This window comes from Manacus candei, unplaced genomic scaffold, assembly GCF_025592945.1.
Source record: "Manacus candei isolate 608988 ecotype Guabito, Panama unplaced genomic scaffold, ASM2559294v1 h1tg000015l, whole genome shotgun sequence".
Taxonomy (NCBI): Eukaryota; Metazoa; Chordata; class Aves; order Passeriformes; family Pipridae; genus Manacus; species Manacus candei.
Window position 1 is genome coordinate 10,003,976 of NW_026138063.1, and position 20,309 is coordinate 10,024,284.

Here is a 20,309-nt window from a genome sequence, read left to right on the forward strand (position 1 = left end):
GCCCACAGAGGCTGTTTCGGGGGGCCGGGTGACCCCGCGGGCTCCCACCCGGGACAGGCACTGCAGCCTTTTGTCACCATCTAGTGGAAACACGCAGCCGCGACCAGGCGCTGGTTGAACAGGACGTCTGGGGACACTCACTCCCCTCACCTGTGGTTCCTGTGGGGATCCCCCCGAGCTGGTCACCCATTTTTCATGGCTTTTGGGGAGGCCGTTTGGCTCGCAGCCCAGCTTCCCCTCAGCCCTGGGCAGCAGCAGCTGGGTAAGGTGTCTCCAGTGCTGCCAGGCTTGGGAGAAGCATAGGGGATGAGTCTCTGCTGTGCCAGAAACTGCAAATCCATGGCAAATCCCTCCTGGGGTCTCCACTAAACCAGTTAAATTCCCTTTAACTGTGGAATTAGATCAACGCTCCCAACGCTGCAACAAGAGACAGCCATAAAAGGACCTAAAGTATATTTACTGCACAAATAGAGCTGTTAAACCTGCTCTTTTGGCCAAATTACCCTTCATTGATGCTGCTCTGCAGACCTCCCTTGGCTCTGAAATTTCTGGCAGTGCCTGCAGAGGAGCGGGGCTGTGCTGTGCCACTGGGCCAGCCTTGCAATGTGGTGTGTTCCCAAAACAAGGCTAGCCTTGCTCCCCTCCAGCATCCTCCTGCCCCCTGCTAGGGCTGCCTGGAGGTCCTGACCACAGGTAGGATACAGGCCCAGCCTAAGTGTTGGAATCTGCAATGCCCTGGCTACCTTCCTCCCTGCAGCATCCCAGGCCCTTTATGGCCACAACAGCAGCTGGCAGGTTCGGGCCATATCCAGACCTGTTCAATGGTGCGTAGATTAACACAACACTGTAGGCAGAGTTGGTTCTCACTCCTCTGCATGGGGGTGCTGTGCTCCTTTCCCTGAACATCGGGTCCTGCTGCACCCTCAGAGATGCCAGTGCCAAGGACAACCTTCCAGCACGCTGCTGGGAAAAGAGCTGGAGCACAGGCCATACAGACATGTCCCTTGCCAGGGCTGGGAACTGAGACTGGCCAGCTTCCAGCCCAGCTCTCCACTGATCCCACCACTGGCACTGTGTTATTAGACACACGCAGTGTCCCACCAGCCAAAACTGCCCTTGGCTGGAGCAACAGTTGTCCCTTTCTCATGGCAAACCACCCCTCCCACAGCATGGGGAGGAGCCAGGGCCAGCCCCAGCACTGGCAGCAGAGCTGTACAGGCAATCATAGTAGGGGATTTTGTTGCACTACATGGATGGCAAGGAAAGTGCAATCAGCTCTTGCTTCAGACAGATAAAAATGCCCTCCAGGTCTCTCTGTCCTCTGTCTCCATCACTCTGCAATCCCTCGGGCTACCCTGGGTCTGTGTCACTTCTTCCCCCAGCCACTTGGGGACAGCTCCTGCAGCACACAGTGGGACACTATTTCATATGCAGAGTCCAGCTGCCCTACACAAAGGGTTTTCCCAGCTGGGATCCCATCTGCCTGCATATGTGACCAGGGCTGGGATATGGGCAGTCTCCCCTCTGTTCCAGCTCCCTCCCTCCTTGTACTAGCTGATGGTGGCAGGCTCTCCACAGGCTGGCTTGCTCCTGGAGAGGCTGGCTGATCCCATCACCTCTTTGTTAGCAGGTGCCTTTAGCTATAGCTCTGCCTGCCTGGAAACTGCCTCTCCTTGCCCAGCAGAGTAGAAAGAGGCACTAGGACAGCCTAGGAGCCAGTAATATTGGCTCATCCACAGTGTGTCCCTTGCTTTCAGGTGGCACTGAGCAACCCAGGAGTATCCCCTCAAGGCCATCAGGGCCATGGAGGTCTGCATTCTTTGATAATCTGCATTTTTTTTCTTTAGGTCTCACTAGGATTTTGTGTTCCCTAAGTCAGGGGCTTCTCTCAAGCAGGCCCTGGAAGGGCAAACTGGTATAGTTGCACATGCCCGAGTCAGGAGACCCCAGGAGCTGGCTGGACACCCAGTATGAAGTGGGAGGGGAGGTAAGGCAGTGGGGAATCCCCATCAAAGGAGGACACTCCAGTCCAGGGGGAACACAGGAAGGGGGAACACAGGCAGGGGTAACGCAGCACTCAGCCGTGCCAGCACACCAGCAAGTTAAATAGGAGCACCGGGGGTCATTCCTATCCTGACTTTACAACCACCGGGGTAAAACTCCACAGGATGAAACCTGGTATCTTCTTCCAATGACTGAATTCAAAAGCATTCATCGGGCAAGCACGGGCTTATTTTTTTCTCCAGCTTTGTGCCTTTTCTCCCTGACGGGAGAGGTGGAGGGTGGCAGCTGCAGGGTGCTCCTGTGCCAACTGCAACCCCAGCAGCTGTACGCTGACCAGCTCCTGCGGATTCTTCTTCCTGAGGGCCGGCAGAGGATGCCCGCGGGGGAGCGGAGCGGGGCTGGCAGATGCAGCGCTGGGGAGACCCCAGCCCCAAAGAATAAGGCGAAAGTGTGCTCGGGCAGGGTTCCAGTGTTCCCGGGCGCCGCGCTGCCGCAGGGCCAGCCGTGGAGGGCGGGGATTCCCGGGGGATTCCCGGGGGGTTGGGGACCCCGGTACCCCGGCTCTGCCGCACCACGTGGCTGCGCCCGCCACGTGCTCTCCCGCGAGCGCGGCCACGCCTCCCCTGCCGGGGCCCCACCGCCCAATCAGCGCGCAGGCGCCGCGCTGCCTCCCCCCCATTGGCCGGCGCCCATTCCCCCCGGGCGGGCGGTGCGTCCCCCGCCCGTGCCCCCAGCCCCGCAGCCCCGCGGCTGTAACGCGCCCTCCCGTTGGCTGATGGCAGGGCGCCGGCCATTGGCGGAGGGGCTCGAGGGGCGGAGGGCGGGGATTGGCCGGGCGGCGCGGCGCTCGCGGCGATTGGTCCGTGTGGGGGCGGCGGGGGCGGGGCCTGGCGCGGGGCGAGCAAAGGGGGCGGAAGGGGCGCGCACTCGCTCTTTCGTGTCAGTGCCCGGCCCGGCCGCCCGCGCGTCCCCGCCGCTCCCGCCGCGCCACCGGCACCGCTCCCGCCGCGCCGCCGGCACCGCCCGCCCCGCGCTCTGCACAGCCCCGGCCGCCGTCCCTGCGCCGCCAGGCACTGCCGCCATCATGGTGAAGATCGCCAAGGTGAGGGCGCGCCGCCGGGGCGCAGCCGGCCGGGCGGGGGAGCGGGGTGGCCCCCGCCGTGGCGTGGCGGGTGGGGATGGGGATGGGGATGGGATGGGGAAGCAGGGAGGGAGCCGGGCCGCCTTCCCGCCGCTGTTCGCTCGGGCCGCGCGGCGGATCCAGGCCTGCTCGGCCTCGCCGTGAAGATGGCGGCGAGGGGAGGGGCCGCGGCCTCGGAGGGAGCGGTTTCGAGCCCCCCCTCCGTCCCGCTCCGCTCCGAGCGGCGGTCACCAGCGGGGCGCGGGGCTGAAGGGGAGGGTCGGTGATGGGGGGGGGCCCTGTGTGTGTGAGGGACGGGGGGGCAGCACCGCGTGTAAGGGCGCGCGGGACGGGGGGGGGGCGGGGCTACGTCACCGCGCGGCCACGTGGGGCGCGGGAACTGCGAGCACGTGGGAGCGGCCCCCGGACCCCCCGCAACACCGAAAGGGCCCCGCACACCGGCCGTGGGAGACCCCCGGATCGCCTCCCCCCGTTACCCCGGAGAGGCCCCTTTGAGCGCCGTGGGGGCGGGCGGGGCGGCCACGTGGTTGGGACAATTGTCCGCCGGAGCGCGGGCGGCCAAGGTGTGCACGGAGCTAAACGTGCTGCCCGCGCTCTCTTTCAGACCCCGAAGAACCAGATCAAACAGAAGAAAATGGCTCCTCCTCCGAAAAAGTTCGAGGAGAGCGAGGAGGAAGAGTCCTCTGACCTAGACGAAAGCAGCGGAGAAGAGGTGATGGATCTATAGATAAAAGTCGGAAGGATGCACGTGTTACAAAAGTGTCACGGGGCCTATGGGTTACACTGTGGCAAAATGAACATTAATAAACAATCGGTGTCTGTCAGTTAACTGTGGCTAAAAAATAAAGTGAATTTTATAAGGCAAAAGCAATAGGGAGGAAAACTAGAAATGTAGCAAAGTCTGTACTTCCAAGCTTTGGAAGGACTGTTGGGGTCTCAAAGCTGTCCTAAAGCTGATGAGCAAGTAGGTGAATATTAACTCTTGTAGAGCACAAATTATATGCAAGTCTAAAAGTTTCAACCTATTAAATGCTATTAGAGATCACTGATCTTGCTTCAGGGCCAGGAAATTTGGAGGGGCTTGAATGTTACATAAGTAATCTGTTAAAAGCATGGAAAATGTGGGTTTAGTCTTTATTAATTCAACAGGATGGGCAATTAAAGTAACTTAACAAAAACTGTCAGAAGGTAATGCTTTAGATTGTAGTTGCTGTATGTTTGTCTGATATTGAAGTAATTGTGGCATAAAGGGGCAGCATAAGAGTCTTACACTAATGTGTCTTTCAGATGATCCCTCAGAAGAAACCACAAAAAGTAGCTGTTACCCCAGCCAAGAAGGTTGCTACACCTGCAAAGAAGGTTGCTACTCCTGCAAAAAAGGCAATTACACCTGCAAAGAAGGCTGTGCCTACTCCACAGCCCAAAAAGGCTGTTGCTCCATCACCTAAAAAGGCAGCTGTCCTAACCAAAGGAGCAAAAAACGGAAAGAATGCCAAGAAGCAAGAGAGCGAGGAGGAGGATGACGACGAAGATGATGATGAAGATGAGGAGGACGATGAGGAGGAGGATGAAGAGGAAGAAGATTCTGGTAAGTTACTTTTGAAATATGCATTGATCCTTGTATAAGTTGTGGGAGAGGTGGGGAATCGGTGAAGTCTGGAGGAGAGCTTGGGCTGCAGCTGCATTACACACAGCCCGTGAAGCACCTCCTAGTTTCCTGACCGTTCTTTGCTGAACTTAGTAAAAATCTTGTGAAACAAAATACTTTTTACCCATATCACTCAGTCTTCCAGCCTTGATAATAAAGACTTGTACTCTTGATGCAGATGAGGAGGAGGAACCACCAATGCCTGTGAAGCCTGCAGCCAAAAAGCCTGCAGCAGTACCAGCCAAAAAGCCTGCAGTTGTGCCAGCAAAGCAGGAATCTGAGGAGGAGGATGAAGAGGATGATGAGGAAGATGATGAAGAAGATGATGGTATGTGGGATTTAGGGAAATTTTGTCTGACTCTTAAAAAAGGGTGGGTAACTAATAAACACTTATAGGGAGCCTGGGGAGGGGAGTAACTTAATGAATTAGTGGGAATGATGCAGTGTGTGTTCCCATCTGGTTTTAGCTGGTTGATGTTGTCCATGTGGCTGAATGGGTGTTAGTTTATCCCTATTAGTAAAACTTCTTACTTTTGGTGAATGGGTATTATTTTTTAATGCAGTAAAACTTTAGGGGGAGAGGCAGCTTTTATAAACAATAACTATCAAATTTCTTTCTTGAGAACAAACAAACTTAAGGAGGTGTGAGAAACACTACTTTGCTTCACAGAATTTTCTTTTCTTAGTCTTAAAAGAGGCTTAATCTGAAACTGACTGAAATACTGTGCTTAACTTGTTTCAGAGTCTGAAGATGAAGCCATGGACACAGCCCCTGTTCCAGTGAAGAAAACCACTCCAGCCAGGGCCACACCAGTGAAAGCCAAGGCAGACTCTGAAGATGAGGAAGATGATGATGAGGAAGACGATGAAGAGGATGATGAGGATGATGAAGAGGAGGATGCTGAGGAGGAAAGTGAGGATGAAAGTGAGTTTAAATGCTTTTGAGATCATAACTACTCAATAAGAGGAAGGATGGCTGAACAAAAATTTTGTCCCGTCTTTTGGGCTGAGGAGCAGTTGTTCTATGACGAGAAGTCTTGTGTATGACTGGTGTAAAGTTTAATGCTCCTGTGTTGATTCTGTATAGGAAAAAGTTCTGTATTTTTCAGTGTTGTTGTTTGTTCTCTGTCACAGAACCTGTCAAGGAAGCACCTGGAAAGAGGAAGAAAGAAATGGCCAATAAAAGTGCACCAGAGGCCAAGAAGAAGAAAACAGATGGTAAGTGGTGTGGGATCATCATACTTTTTTGATGGACTGAGATTGGACTGCAGGGTGAGGAACAGAACTGTGAAGAACCAGAATGCCAGGGGTGGGGTTTCCCAGCACAAATGATGATCATAAGGGACTTAATACTGACAAATGATGTCACTTTTGAGCAGAAGCTGATGTGCTGAAGTTGTCTGGAGTCTGGCTCCTAGTTGTTAAAAAAACTGCCTTAAAAAAACCCACTTTATCTCTTTATTTAAAGGACCTGTGTCAGCTTTCTCCCTCTTTGTGGGAAATTTGGTCTGCACCAAGGAGTTTGAAGAGCTGAAGGCTGGCATCAGAGAATTCTTTGGGAAGAAGAATATTGAAGTTTTAGATGTCAGAATTGGTGCTTCCAAGTGAGTTCATCAGCAGAATTCTGCTGCTTATTTCTTCTAATTGGCAATAATTTGTTTAGAGGGGTGCAAGTGTGCTCATGCTGATTGCCTTCAAGATGGTTTGCTTGGTAGTGTATGGAGGAGCTACAGTACTGATATTAAGGCTACTGTTGTTTCAGGCGGTTTGGCTATGTGGACTTCTCATCTGCTGAAGATCTGGATAAAGCTCTCCAAATGAATGGAAAGAAGTTAATGGGTTCAGAAATCAAACTGGAAAAAGCAAAGAGCAAGGAAACTATGAAAGAAAATAAGAAAGGTATGGGCAATAACTCTGCATACTTGTGTACATCAAAGAAGAGTTGTTACAATGGGAGCTTGGAGCAGGCTTGGGGTATTACTGATGCCTGCTTTTCTGTTCTGTTATGGCAGATCTTCGTGCTCTGGCCTCTACATAGTAAAGTTTCTCAAATGCTAACATGTAGATATGCAAGTTCAGACTGGAATATCTGCAAATGTGGTCCCAAGAAATAGTACATATTGGGATGACTTTGGAGGAAATGTGTTACCTTTAAAGCTTTAAGACCTGTTTCCTGACTGTGATGCCCTTAAAAGAAGTTCAATGGCAGCATCGTTAACTTTCATAATAGTTGCTTTTGCAGCTTCTGAAAATGTGAATACTTGCTGTGGTTTATTTTCTGCTAGATAACTTGCTGGCAGTGGCAGTGGAGAAGAGGAGGGATTTTTAGCTGGTGACCTGAAAGTAACTTTTCTCTCTTTGCAGAGAGAGATGCCAGAACACTGTTTTTGAAGAACCTGCCCTACCGTGTAACCGAGGATGAAATCAAGGAGGTGTTTGAAAATGCAGTAGAAGTCCGGATAGTACTGAACAAGGATGGAAGCAGCAGAGGGTGTGTAGCTGAGAGGACTGTTGGATGTTTGCTGTTCCTTTGACTCTTGGCGTATTTTGATAAGCTTGTGTGTCCTTTAGCTGCCTTAAAGGAACCTGCTGCATTAGGTATACTGAAAAGGCTACTTTTTGCAGCATTTTTTTTCCACATCCTTTCCCCCCCCCATTCATGAGCTTTGTCATTTCCAGAAGGAGACATTTGCTGACATTCTTTCTTGTGCTGTAGGATGGCCTATGTTGAATTTAAAACAGAAGCTGAGGCAAACAAAGCTCTGGAGGAGAAGCAGGGCACGGAGATTGAGGGTCGTGCTGTGATCATTGACTTCACTGGTGAGAAGAGCCAGCAGGAACATCAGAAAGGTACTTTTCCAGACTGATAACGTGCATACAAATGACATTCAGGATTTAAGTCCACTTGTTTCAGAAGTTTTCTGTGGGTATGGCAACTTTAAGCACTGCAAGAAAACTAAGATATCAGGAAGGGCCCTTTTACCTGACTTGTGCTTGCTCTGCATCCTATGCATTTTATGTCTCTACTGCATGTTTCAGAAAAGGTGGGTCAGCAGATCTAGGTGACCAAAACAGGGTTGGATTTGGCTTTGTGCCTCACCTTGAGACAAGGAGAAGGCAACAACTACTCACCCTTAGACAGGGTCTGGTAGCAAGAGGAAGAGAGCTCTCCTCCAATCCTGCACTTACAGAACTGACTTTTCCCCATAGGAGGTGGAGAGAGGGAGTCAAAGACCCTAGTTGTCAACAACCTCTCGTACGCCGCTACGGAAGAGACACTCCAAGAACTGTTTAAGAAAGCTTCTTCCATCAAGCTGCCACAGAACAACCAGGGCAGGTCTAAAGGGTATGTTGTGCCTTTCTCCTGCCTCCCCCCCCCAGGCTGGCATTGTGAATGACTTGCCTCCAGATACTCCCTGTTGCTCCCAGGCTGACTGAAATCTTCCTCTCCATATAGATATGCGTTCGTAGATTTTCCCACAGCTGAGGATGCCAGGGAGGCATTGAATTCCTATAACAACACAGAGGTTGAAGGCAGAACAATCAGACTGGAGTTCAGTGCACCATCATGGCAGAAAGGGAACACGAACGCACGAGGAGGATTCAGTCGTAAGTGTTGCATGCTTGATCATGAAAGAGCTGTGTCGGGAGGGCAACAGTCAGGCAAACTTGGGGCTGTTTTAAAACAAAAAACTGTGCCAATGGAGTGAAAGATCTGCATTGTAAATGAGTGTGCTGGATATGATGACTGATTATCTGAATTGCTGATGAAACTGTTGGCAAATTCCTCTAGATAGTCAAGTGCTGATCCAGCAGTGTCTGTACAGTTAGTTGTTATTGCTGTTGATAAGATGCAGGCATCTATTTTACAAAACGGGGGAGCGGGAAGAACTTATTTTGACAGTATCAGGTTGGTGAATGGAAATCCTTTGATGTCAGTTTCTAACTACAGTCTTGGAAGAGTTTTCACGGGTTTGAGGTGCCTGAGGTGTTACTTGAAAACAGCCCTGTCATCCCTGGGAGCTGTTCTGCGAGCCAGTAGCGCAAGCTGGATGTAATAAGAAGCTAAAGGTTCCTTGTTCAGGTTGAATGACCTGTGAATATATTCCTTTTCCATAGAGCAAAGCAAAACATTGTTTGTCAGAGGCCTTTCTGAGGACACCACGGAAGAGACGCTAAGAGAATCATTTGAAGGCTCTATAAGTGCAAGAATAGTCACAGACAGAGACACTGGATCATCTAAAGGGTATGTTAAACATCCCCTGGGATCATTTCAGGTGCTACAAAGCACCTCACACTGATCTGTGCAGTGGGGGAGGTTCTCATGCTCACGTGGGTAATTGTGTGAAACAACTAAATTGGGTGGAAGCAGAGAAAGAGCATGGAGTGCAGCACATGCTCACTTCTCACCTCTTCTCAATGAGCTCCTTCCTGCCAACAAATCCGTGGCAGCTGATGGATTCGCACGAGAAGGATATTAACTGGTCAGTACTGGCAAACTCACAGTGGAGATCCATCGATTGTGATTAGCCACTGCTGTCCTACAGGTGACATGTCTGTGAGATGCAGAAGTGCCAGTGTTTGTTTCTGAAGGGATTGCTGTCAGGTACCTGAAGGTGGTGCTGCAGCTCGCAGAGTGTGACTGACTGTCATTCTTGTAACCTGTTCTCTAGGTTTGGATTTGTGGACTTCAGCTCTGCAGAAGATGCCAAAGCAGCTAAAGAAGCCATGGAAGACGGGGAGATAGATGGCAACAAAGTGATCCTTGATTTTGCCAAGCCAAAGGGTGACTTCCAGCGTGGCGGCGGATTTGGTGGTCGTGGCGGCAGAGGAGGCGGCCGAGGAGGAAGAGGTGGATTTGGTGGCAGAGGTGGTGGCAGAGGTGGATTTGGAGGTAAGAGGAGGTAAATGCTTCTGTTCTGAGGGGGTGTGCTCAGAAATTAACCCAAAACCATTCTTGGGGTTATGATGTGGGACTACCACAGAGCAATGGATTTGAATTTATTTTCTGTCCTGTGCCAGGATGGCTTTGAAAGGGCCAGTGGTATATATTACATATGTCTATAAAATATATATGTGTGTGCATATATATATATACACATCATATATATTGTACCTCTAACTCTGTTTTTTGCAATAATTTTCTTTTTAGGTAGAGGTGGCTTCCGAGGAGGCAGAGGAGGAGGTGGAGATCACAAGCCACAAGGAAAAAAGATAAAGTTTGAATAAACTTCCCCTTTCCTTCCCCTTCTTCTGCTCTCCGAGACTATCTGAAAGGACTCCGGGGGTTTTTATTCTCCTTTGATCTTGGCGGAGCCTTCGGAGGACATTCCAAGAAGCGAAGCAGTACTGTGAGCCACTTGGAAAATACTAATTTTCATTTCAAGGAAGCGAGAGCAAGCCATTTTGACTGCTTGCCTGTTCAAAGGAACTTTTTAAAAAAAAAACACAAGTGATAGATGTGGGAATTTACCCCTTGTCTGTGAGTTGTCTTGAATTTATAATGTTTTACCATGTACAAATTTTTTTTTTCCTATAAACTTCTGTAGCATTTTTGCTGTAAAAATGCAGAATGTTTTATCATTTGTGCTTCAGCACCCTGTCTTGGACAGATTAAAGGACCTAAACTGGTTCGTGTTACTTCTGTGCCACTAAATGAAGCCAGGCTGGGAGAAAGAGGCTGTCTATAGCCTTCCCTCTCTTGTATTAAGGTCATTAGTGTCACAGCAGCAGCTTCTGTCCTGCTTTGCTTGAGCTTGTGTCAGCTCCCAGCTCTGTGTGTGTGCTGTGTTAGAGTGCTTGCAGGAAGGAGGGCAGAAGAATATGATTGCCAAGGTAAGCTCTGTGACCACAACCATGTTTTTATTTTATTTTTTTTAACTAAAGATGCTGTGATGGTGCTTAGTAGCCAATTGCTCTTTTACATTCTTTTTAAACAAATGAGTAAATCAGATCTTGTACTAAGGCCCTGCAGCTCAGTTGCTCCATCCTACAGGCATTTCCTCTTGTGTATCATTCCAAATTGTCTCCCCTTGAGTTGTCCCTAAGTATGAAGCAAATACATTGAAACAGGAGATGGGGGTAAGTGGCTGCTTACACACAGGCCTTCTGTTCTTCAGGCTGGGTCAGGGTGACTGCCTGGGGATGATGGAGCTCAGTGGCAATGGTGACCAGCCAGTTTCTCTAGCCAGGGATATGGCTGCTGTCCTACAGTGGCAGCTGTTGGGGTACAGAGTTTCTCCAAACGCGGGTGTAGAAAACAGGCACGGAAAGCAGGGCTCTGCCTTCCTGCGTGCAGGGACCTGCAGGCTCAAATGTCAAGGGCCTGTGCCCTGCTGAAAGGTCCTGCCCTGGGCTTTGGCATTCCAGCCACGTTCCAATGACCTTCATCGTCGGCTCTGGCTGCAGTTACAGACTGTTCCACCCTCCAGGCCCGTTGTACCAGCGCTGGGAACTTGGCAGAGCCCTTGCAGCCCTTCTTGTGGCTTCCCAACGTTGAGCCCTGGGGGAGCAGGGATTCCCTGTGACTTTAATGTTTTATGTTAACCAGTGGTGGGGGGCGGTCGGGAGGGTTACGGGTTTTGTGTGTTCTGTTTGTTTCGCGTCCTCGCCCCCCCGTCCCTTGCCCGAGGCTCCCCCGGCCCTTTGGAATCGGCCATTTTGGAGCCGCGCGCGCGCCCCGCCGGCAAATGGTCGGAGGGCGGGTCCGGCCGCCAGGGGGCAGCACCCGCCCGCTGTTCCCACCGGGACTCGTCCCTCAGGACACACCGGCTCGTACACCGGGATACGGGCCCTGCGCCCGCTCCAGCACCCTGGGATGCTGGCTGGAGCATTCCCTCGCACCCCGGTACCCTGCAGTGGAGTCCCACAGTGGGACATGACAGCTCGGGGTCACACTGGAGCAGGAAAGGGCAGGACCACCCACAAGTGTGCCTGCCTTTTGTCCCCCTGTGTGAAATTTTTGATGCAGCTCCAGTGGCAGGTGGCCCAGCCTACCAAGTCCACCATGTCGTGGTCTGCTTTGCTGACCTCTCTACTCCCCATCACCATGTGGAGCAGCCGAGCTGGGAGCCAGCTCTGGAAACAGCCCCTGGTGCCCTACAGGCTCACCTGTGGCTTTCCTCTTTGCCCCAGCCGGCTTCAAACCTGATGTGGGTTTGTCCCTGCTCTGGGGTCACTGCTGACCCTTGGCATACGTGCCCCACTGCCCTGTGGCCAGGGCTTGTGTCACCTTTTGGTGGAGCTTTGGTTGGGGCAGAGGGGCAGTGAGGAAGGTCTTGCCGTGGGGAGGGGGGTGGGCACAGGAGGTGTCGATCTCCTTCAGCATGAGGAGAGGGTGTTCAACAAAACAGGTGAGTTTCCAACCCTTCTGGAAGTGACCCTTGTCATGGAGGTCAAGATGAGAAGCTCCTCACTGCAAGGCATCAAGAGGATCCAGAGTTTAGCTGGGTTTAAAATGGAGGTGGAGGAGTGCATGAAAGAGAAAATACCTGCCGGCCTTGTAAACTCCATGCCAGGCTCCAGGAAGCTGTGCCAAACTGGAACAGGGCAGCTACAGTCCCCAGATGTCCAGTCCAAGCAGTAGTTTTGTCACTGTAGCCCATTGCCAGGTTTTGTTCCCAGCAGAAACCCACTAGTAATAACAGGAGCTGAGGGCTTGTAGGATTTTTTTCTTCCTCTTTTAACCTTTATTTAGAAACTAGAATATTCACCAAAATCTACAAGGTTTCTCTGTACAGGTCCCACCAGGTGAAGAACAACACTGAGAGGTGTCTGCACACAGCCCTTGCTCCCTGTACACGTTGCTACAAAGAGCAAGAGCCAACCCTGCATACAGGATGAATAAACTGCCCAGAGTACTGTACCTGACATAAATTATGGAGGTGTCAATTTGGAAAGTATTTCTGAACTCACTCCCAGTGGAAGGAGGGAGGAGAGGGGAAAGGAAAAGAGTGTTGTGTGCTGCCTAACCTATACAGGCACCAAAAATGCCCTCGGGGCTCTGCCCTGCACTGCTGGCACTTGCCCCAGGGACAGGGTGAGTGCATCGTACATCAAATTTCACAGTATCACTGCCAGCCAAGCCCTGGGCAGCACTGGCTCTTGCTCTTTCTCCTCTTCAAATCTGCAGACAGGGATATTTGCCTAGAGTGGCATGGCTTGGTGTGAGTTGCCTTTTTTGACTGGTTTATGCCCTTTTTTAATTAATTTTCTAACCTGGGGAACATACAGACTTGAAGGAAACGAAACAGGCCCATTTCCAAAACACATTAGGAAAAAGAAAGAAGTTAAAAAAAAAGGCACTGCACAGGGGGACCTTTGAGGTAGTCAAAAGTTTTTCCTTTCAATGTCTGGCACCAGAGAGGGAGAGAGCAAGCGCACCTGTGCCTGCATTTCACTGTGCATGGTCAGGGCCAGGGATGTGGCTGTGCTTGTCCACCCCATGCAGGGACATCTGAGTGTTCAGACCCTGTGCCTGGGAGCTGGCACAGCCCTACCCATGCACATGTGTGGCTTTGCTTTGCTCACACCTGCAGTCGGTGGCTGGAGAACATCCATGACCCTCTCGTGGCCATGTGTCTCTCTGTGTTGGGGGTTTCCATCACAGCAGCTGACCCAGGGCTCCCCTAAAGAGCCTGTGGCCCTTCCAGCCATAAAAAGGGCCATGTCTCATGACACAACTCCCTGTTGTGCTCCTGCACCTCATCCTGTAGCATAAACACTGCAACAACCCTGAGAAGAGCAGATGTGGTGTGAAACGCCAGCCCTCCTTTACCTTGTCCCCTTGGACCCTGCTCCATGTGCTGGGGCAGGACCAGTGCTCCCCAGTCCACCCTGGAGCATCACCGTTGCTGCCAAACCAGGGCTAAGCCTGAAGCAGCCATGCATGGAGCCTTTGGGGGCTGTTGTCCCCCTCCAACCAAACCCACCAGGGCAGCCCTGCTGCAAGGAGAGGGTCTCCCCAGAGGAAACCCCCAGGATGCCTGCACCCAAGCTGAGGTCCCAGGTGTAACAAACCCCCAGGCCACTCTAGCTGGGGGCCACCAAGTTTCTCTGCCACTTCCTGGGCCACAGGCAAGGACAGTCTGCCTGGTCTCTTCTCTTTCCTGCCAGGAGGATCAAATCCCTGAGGAATTTCAGCTGGGTGCATTCCTCTGAGGGCATGCACAGCAAAGCCACCATCGCCTGGGACCCTCTTATAGGGACAAAGACCCTGGTGCCCCAACTGCCATGCTGAAATCCTAAGGGGACCCAGGGCTGCTGAGGGCCAGCCTCGGAGGAGAGCCCCTTCCCCCAGCTGCATGTGGGGACACAGAGAGGATTTTGATGGGGATAAACCCAGTGTGCACAGGGTCAAGGTCACCGAAACCTTGCATGGAGGAAAAATTTGAGATAACAAATAAAATCCCTTGATTTTTGTGTTGTGGGGGGTTGATGCACTTGCGATCAGCTGAACTCCCTTGGAGCAGCTTCCCTGGATAGCCAGACCTGAACACCTCCAAAAATGTGCCACATCCCTCCCTGCCTCCCCGACTCCTTCACTTATCACGCTCCTGTGAAGGAGGTGCTTAAAGCAAAGCACAGACCTCTGTGCCTTCTCTCTCTCTCTCTTTCCATTTTGTGCTTGATTTGTCATGTTGTTGTTTTTTTTTTTTTTTTCAGCAACCCCCAACCCAGCTGGAGATAAGCGAACCACAATACAGTACAGGAACAAACACTATCACAAACCCTGCCCGCGAGCCAAACCCTGCCCGCGAGCGCAAAGTCTCTGCCCTCCTTGCCCTGGAGGGAGATGCCCCCGAAGGACTCATGTGCCACCAGCAGAGGCTTACCCCATTCTGGAGCAGGGATCAGCTGTCCCAGCCCCTCCAGTCCCAGCTCTCCAGAGAGACTGAACTAAAGGACATTGAGTTTTCTTGAGCATGTCAAGTTACTGTGGACCAAGTCCCACATTTGGAGCAACTCTGGAGGCAGCAGTTTATGAACCACCAACATACTCCGGAAAAAACATGGCTCCTTGTTCATCTTGCTGTTCTTGTTCTTCACAATGCCAAAAGTTTTGAAGCCCTCATGTCCAACAGGTGATACTTTAAGGACCTCCAAGCACATCCCTAGGAAGACGTCGTCGATGGGGTACAGCTCCAGCATCTCCGAGGTCTTGTGCAGCTTCTTGGCCAGGGGTCCATCCATGATGAAGCCCCCACCCCCTGCGTAGGGTGGGTAGATGTTTTTGTTGTAGAGGGCACTGGGGATGTAGTACTTGTTCTCCTTCTTACGGATTGGCCTGGCCTTGTGGAGGACATCCCCCACAAAGAGGTCCTCTCCCTCCTTCTTGTCCTCCAGGAACTCCAGGATGTTGCTAGGACTCACAAACACATCATCATCACCTTTGAAGATGAAGCGGACGTTGTCACAGTAGATGTTGAACCACTTCAGGAAATGGACCTCTTTGAGGGTGAGGTTGAAGAAGCTGTCCAGGAAATCCCACTGCAAGATGTCGCCATAGATGTGGTTCTCGTAATCCAGCAGTTTCTGGTAGTTGGCTCTCTCCTCCTCCTTGGAGGCCGTGCCCAGCAAGAACAGCGTCCTGATCCTCTTGCCCTCCACCTCCTTCTCCTGGCCCCAGGTCCTCCGGATGGCCTCGCGGCGGTCGTGCTGTGTGATGATGGACTTGACCACGATGAGCAGGTAAACGTCCCCACTGCACTTCTCCGGGTGGTTGATCAGCATGGGGAAGTACCGGCAGTGCCGATAGAGCAGGAACTGCTGGAAGTTGGGCTCCAGCCCCTTGAACCAGTCCACCTTGCTGAAGTTCTGGTTGGCTGAGCAGTTGGTAGTGGTGACATCCCAGGATTTTGTTTGCTTTGCTGTCACGCTCTCCTCCTTCACAGGAGCTTTCTCCTTCTTGGTCTTCCAGAAGGTGCTGGTGATGGAGAAGGCGTTGTCTCTCTTCTGTGTTTTCAGAGGTTCTGGAGGGGGCAGGTCTTTTTGCTGCTGGCCCTGCATGAATTGGTTGGGGGCCATTCCTCGCTGCAGCACCGTCACTGTGATGACCAGCAAGAAGGAGAGACAAACCGTTTTGTAGATGGTCTTCTTCCTAAAGGTACGAGATGGGGGGTTAAGGAGAGGAAACTGCAGGCTGCGAGAGACCTGTTTGCAAAAGCACCTCCTGGAGAGGTCATGGGATACTCATAATCTGCGTCCCGTCATCTTTTGACGAACAGAAGCCTCATGGAAAGAGCTGTGGGACACCTTCACACATGTTCTTCCCACCTGCATCCCACTTGTGGGGTGGCTCTGGGGCCACACATAACTGCAGGGACAGGCTCAAGGCATGTGGCAGGTGACTGCAGAGTCATCTGATAACCCCAGTGCAAAGAGCTGGGAAGGGTTCAGGGGGAAAAAAATGGGCTGAGAAAGATGAAGCCAGGGTGAGAGTTTTGGCAAGGCAGTCGTTTTGGAGGAAAGTCCCAAGGGAAACCTCTGTTTCAGCCATCTGAAAATTGCAGTTTAGGACAAGAGCAGAAGAGAATTATCTTTTCTATAGAAGCATTAGCTCCAAGACACAGACATACTGCCCATGGCCCTAGACTGGCAACACTGAGAAACCAGAGCTGGGAAGACCACGAGAGTCAACATGAAACTGGCATTATTATTCCTTTCCAAAATGGCACATCAGGACAAAAAAAGAAGCCAAACTTCAAGATTCAGTGGGGAAAAGACATCCCTGACCCTGTAATCACCTTGGGAACCAGCATTTCTGGGGGCACTGCTGGGCGTTTTGGCCAGCTCTTGGGTCCCACTGCTTCCTTTGTGGTGATAAGGAGCAGTGGACTCAGGGCAGATAGGGGGACAGATTTTCCCAGCCTGCAGCAAAACAGGTGTCTGCATGTCCCCATGTGTAGGGGACTGGGTAGATCAAACCCAGCCCCTTGTGGGGCCATCCTGCTTCTCTCCTTCACTGCAGACCCATCTCCCAGGGAAGCTGCTGGCTCATGGGACAAACCCTGGACAGAACTCATGGGGGGATTGAGCAGGGGTCAGCATTGTCCTTGGGGACTCCAGTCACCCTTAAATGCAGGAACCCCAAATGGGAACCACGGGAACCGGGAGCTTTCAGGAGCTCTTGTCTCTGGCTTTGCCCTGAAGCACAAAGAACTTTTGAGCCCCACGTTGTCGTGGGAAAACTGTGATCACTAGTGTGAGAGCGAGCATGGAAATAAGTAATTACGGGTAAATGGATAGATATTCCCCATCCGGTTTTATATGTGGCCACTCATCTGAGACTGATGAGGGAGCAGTTCTGATTAGATCTCACCATTCCCTTAACCCTCTCCAGCCCTTCCCGCACAGCTTTGAGCTTGTTCTTAGAAATCCTTCAGTTCTAATACAACTTCACTCCAAGCACAGCCAAGCAATGTTTAAAACCTCTCATCAGTACCCACCACTGCCACAAAAATAACCCTGGTCACCCCTGTATAGTAACTCTATTTGCATCAATCCCACCCTGACAACCCAGCCTTACTCCCATCCCATCTCATCTCATCCCATTCTATCCCATCCTGTCCCATCCCATCCTCGCACTCCCCACCACTCCAAGGACAACAAGTGATAAAATACCCAAACTGAAGGATGGCCAAAGGTTCTCCAGAAGCCAAAGGCAGGGAATTACTGCTATAATTTTTAAAAATTTGCATAGGTAGGGCTATCACTAACTGGCAGGGATGGGTCCTAGTCTTGGCAGACTCTGTCTAACAGAGGGAAGCTACATGGATCCACTCACCCCCCTTCACCCTCCTTGGGTCCAGGCAGAAGATCAGGCCCGGGGCTGAGGGGAGACCTCTGGTGTTTAGTAAGAGGTGAAGAGTCAGGTGGCTTGGGTACATCGGAGTGTGTCGGTGAGGTGTTGCACAACAGCACAGAAACTTATTCCTCCTTCCTTCAGGGGACACCGTTTCCCAGCTCTCACCAGTGCAATGTACAATTCCTGCTTTATTACAAGAACCTATCTGGGATTTTTCCTACAAGTCTGACTGCAAACCATGGGGTACCACCAGGTCCAGCAGGAATGGGGGCCCCATGGCCACTTCTCCCCTGCAGAAATCCCATCCCTGCACAGGATGGGAAAGCGAAAGGGGTTGGGTTAGGGGGACCCTGAGCAACAACCTCCAGAGATTGCCACACTGAACCGAGGATTTGGGGGGCAAAAGAGTGAGAATCACATGCACATCTTTTCTGATCTCAAGTCTTTCTCTGTGGTCTCCTCAGCTGGGAAGTACTTCAAGAGGGGAGAAACCAGGTCCTGTTTTCTGGAGATGCCAAGAACCACCACATTGGCAAAGGGCTTTGGGTTTGCTGCCATTACAGAGAAGACACCCTGCTGAGCCCCAGGACCCTGCTTTGGGGCTTCATCCAGTCCCCAGCAGCATCCCAAGGAGTTGGGGACACCCAGCACTGCAGGGCCTGAGGGCAGCAGCCACTTGGAGGGCTCCCATCTGTGCCAACCAGAACCGACTACCCCAACTGCTGGTATGGCTGCCACTGAGAGAACTTTGAAAGGATCCCAGCCTGGTCCTTCTCTTCTTTTTATCCATCAGGAAAACTCTAAAAGCCTCCCTGTGAGATGGCTGCACCAGCAGGCAATTATAAGTAAATCCCAAATTACAGGTGGGCAGTTTCCCTTTCAGGTGTTGATGATGGAGGGCAGACGATGCCCCGGAGACTGGAGCTTTCTAACCCCATCCCATCTCACTTTGGATTCACCTCTTTGATCCGCCAGCACTGTCTATTTATTAGGTTGGGGGTTTTTTCTGGCCCCTCAATTAGATCCAGTCACTAGAGGCACAGCCAGTATAGAGCCTTGTCTGTTGGCAGTGCCAAGGACTGGAAGAGAGAATCTTATCTAGGGGCACATACTGGGCAGAAAGCACCCAATTGTCCCCAAAAGTAGCCTGTGCCGGCCAGGTGGAAGCACCAAGCAGGGCCCCAGTTCCCAACGGTTTTCCCCAATGCCAGGGTGCCCAAAGACGTGTCCCCTCCTTATAAAAGCTGTCTGGTTTAAACAGAAAGCAGTACAAACGCAGATTTGGAAAACAGGCAAGAGCCGAAATCCCGGGTGTTTCCGACGCCGAGGGCATCTGCCTCCGGGCTAGCACTGCTCTGGGACAGGGACCCCACCGGGCAGGGCTGGTGGCCCCGCTCTCCCTGGCCCCACCACACAAACCAGCCCTTCGCAGGGAAAGGCTAGGAAAGGCATCCCCAGGGATGGGGGGCACCAACCATCCGCCTCTGCCCGGTGCCCCTGTCCTGGCTCCCGGCGGGCCAGGATGTACCACGGGATGGAGAGAGATTTGCGTAGGCAGCGGACAGCCCAGAAAGCCTTCCCCAGGATACTGGGCCCGGGAGACCCCACCTGAGAGCCCCCGCAGAGCCCTCGCTCCTGGGATGAGGACCGACGATCAGGGGACAAAGGACAAACGCCGTCCTTAGTCGCTTCCCCATGCCCACCCTCCCCACCGAAGCTGCCCTTTCCCAGCCAGCCACCCCTGGGGCACCCCTCGAGAAGGACCCGGTGGGGAGGGGACCGGGGCGACTCTCCAGAGGGAGCCGGCGGAGAGGAAACCTCGCAGTCCCGCGGCCCCGGGCAGGATGCGGCGCCGGGACGGCGGTGCCGGGCTGCGGGAGCGGAGGACACTCGGCAGGACGGCGGAGCAGGGGACAGCGGGGCTCAGTCCGTGCTGGAGCGGGGCAGGAGCGGGGCTCGGGCTCCCCGCTACCCGGAGATCACTCACCACTGGAACATGCTGGGAGTGGGACGGGGCGGCCGCTCCGCTGCTGGCCGGGCTGCCCGCGGTCCGGGCGCTTCTCTGCCCTCTTCCTCCTCCTCCTCTTCTTTTTTTTTTTTCCCCTACTTTTTCCCTTTTCCCTCCCCTTGCTCTTCGAGGTGGAGCCAAGAGGGATGGCAGAGCAGGTAAGTTAACTCTTGCCCTGCCCCTCAGTTCCCACCCACCCGCCCCGGTCGTACCAGCAGGCAGAGACCTCCCCAGTGTTGCCCGGGGAACGTGTTGAAGGGTGACTGCCCGCACGTTCCCGGGGGACCCTCCCCGCTGCTGATGGGACACCCACCGGGAGCTGGGAGCTCGGGGGGGTCCCAGCCCGGCCCCGCGGGCACAGTGACCTCTTCGGGGTGCTGTAGCTCTGCCCCAGAGCCTTTAGTGCAAAGGAGCCCAGTTATGGGAAGGGCATCCCAGTAGTCACCCAGAGAGGTGTTTTTGGCAGTTGGGATCTCTGGAAAAGCCATGTGGGTCTTTTCTAACCACCACCCAACATGGACCAGTCACTTTGGGATAAATCCCAAAAGGGAGCTAGGGCTTAACACCCTAGTTTCTCATAGCAGCACTGAGATCCCAGCTTTGCTTCTGTGCACAGTGTGGTTTGGGATCTCTGGGGCAATGGAGCCACACATCTTGCCTTGGATCCCCACATCTCCTGGGACCCACCCTTCTCCCAAGACTC

At 52.7% G+C, this 20,309-nt stretch overlaps 2 protein-coding genes and 3 non-coding genes across 5 annotated transcripts; 4 read left to right on the forward strand and 1 right to left on the reverse strand.

The window, feature by feature from the left end:
• The first annotated feature begins 2,940 nt into the window (after positions 1 to 2,940).
• On the forward strand, positions 2,941 to 10,693 carry NCL (nucleolin). The gene is made up of 15 exons (XM_051781646.1): positions 2,941 to 3,106; positions 3,750 to 3,857; positions 4,433 to 4,733; positions 4,972 to 5,121; positions 5,536 to 5,718; positions 5,928 to 6,011; positions 6,262 to 6,397; positions 6,556 to 6,692; positions 7,158 to 7,284; positions 7,510 to 7,643; positions 8,004 to 8,139; positions 8,251 to 8,402; positions 8,913 to 9,039; positions 9,467 to 9,687; positions 9,946 to 10,693. The coding sequence occupies exons 1-15, from the start codon at positions 3,089 to 3,091 to the stop codon at positions 10,020 to 10,022; spliced, it is 2,091 nt and encodes a 696-aa protein (XP_051637606.1). The 5' UTR covers positions 2,941 to 3,088; the 3' UTR covers positions 10,023 to 10,693.
• LOC127468880 (small nucleolar RNA SNORD82) lies at positions 6,115 to 6,184 on the forward strand. The gene has a single exon (XR_007903712.1). It is a non-coding gene; the product is annotated as a small nucleolar RNA SNORD82 (small nucleolar RNA).
• Positions 8,530 to 8,606, forward strand: LOC127468881 (small nucleolar RNA SNORD20). The gene has a single exon (XR_007903713.1). It is a non-coding gene; the product is annotated as a small nucleolar RNA SNORD20 (small nucleolar RNA).
• Positions 9,204 to 9,342, forward strand: LOC127468877 (small nucleolar RNA SNORA75). Its single transcript, XR_007903709.1, has one exon. It is a non-coding gene; the product is annotated as a small nucleolar RNA SNORA75 (small nucleolar RNA).
• A 9-nt stretch (positions 10,694 to 10,702) lies between the features above and the next one.
• B3GNT7 (UDP-GlcNAc:betaGal beta-1,3-N-acetylglucosaminyltransferase 7) lies at positions 10,703 to 19,856 on the reverse strand. Its single transcript, XM_051781656.1, has 2 exons — positions 19,586 to 19,856; positions 10,703 to 15,891 (listed from the first exon to the last, which is right to left on the reverse strand). The coding sequence occupies exons 1-2, from the start codon at positions 19,594 to 19,596 to the stop codon at positions 14,691 to 14,693; spliced, it is 1,212 nt and encodes a 403-aa protein (XP_051637616.1). The 5' UTR covers positions 19,597 to 19,856; the 3' UTR covers positions 10,703 to 14,690.
• Between the last annotated feature and the right edge of the window lie 453 nt (positions 19,857 to 20,309).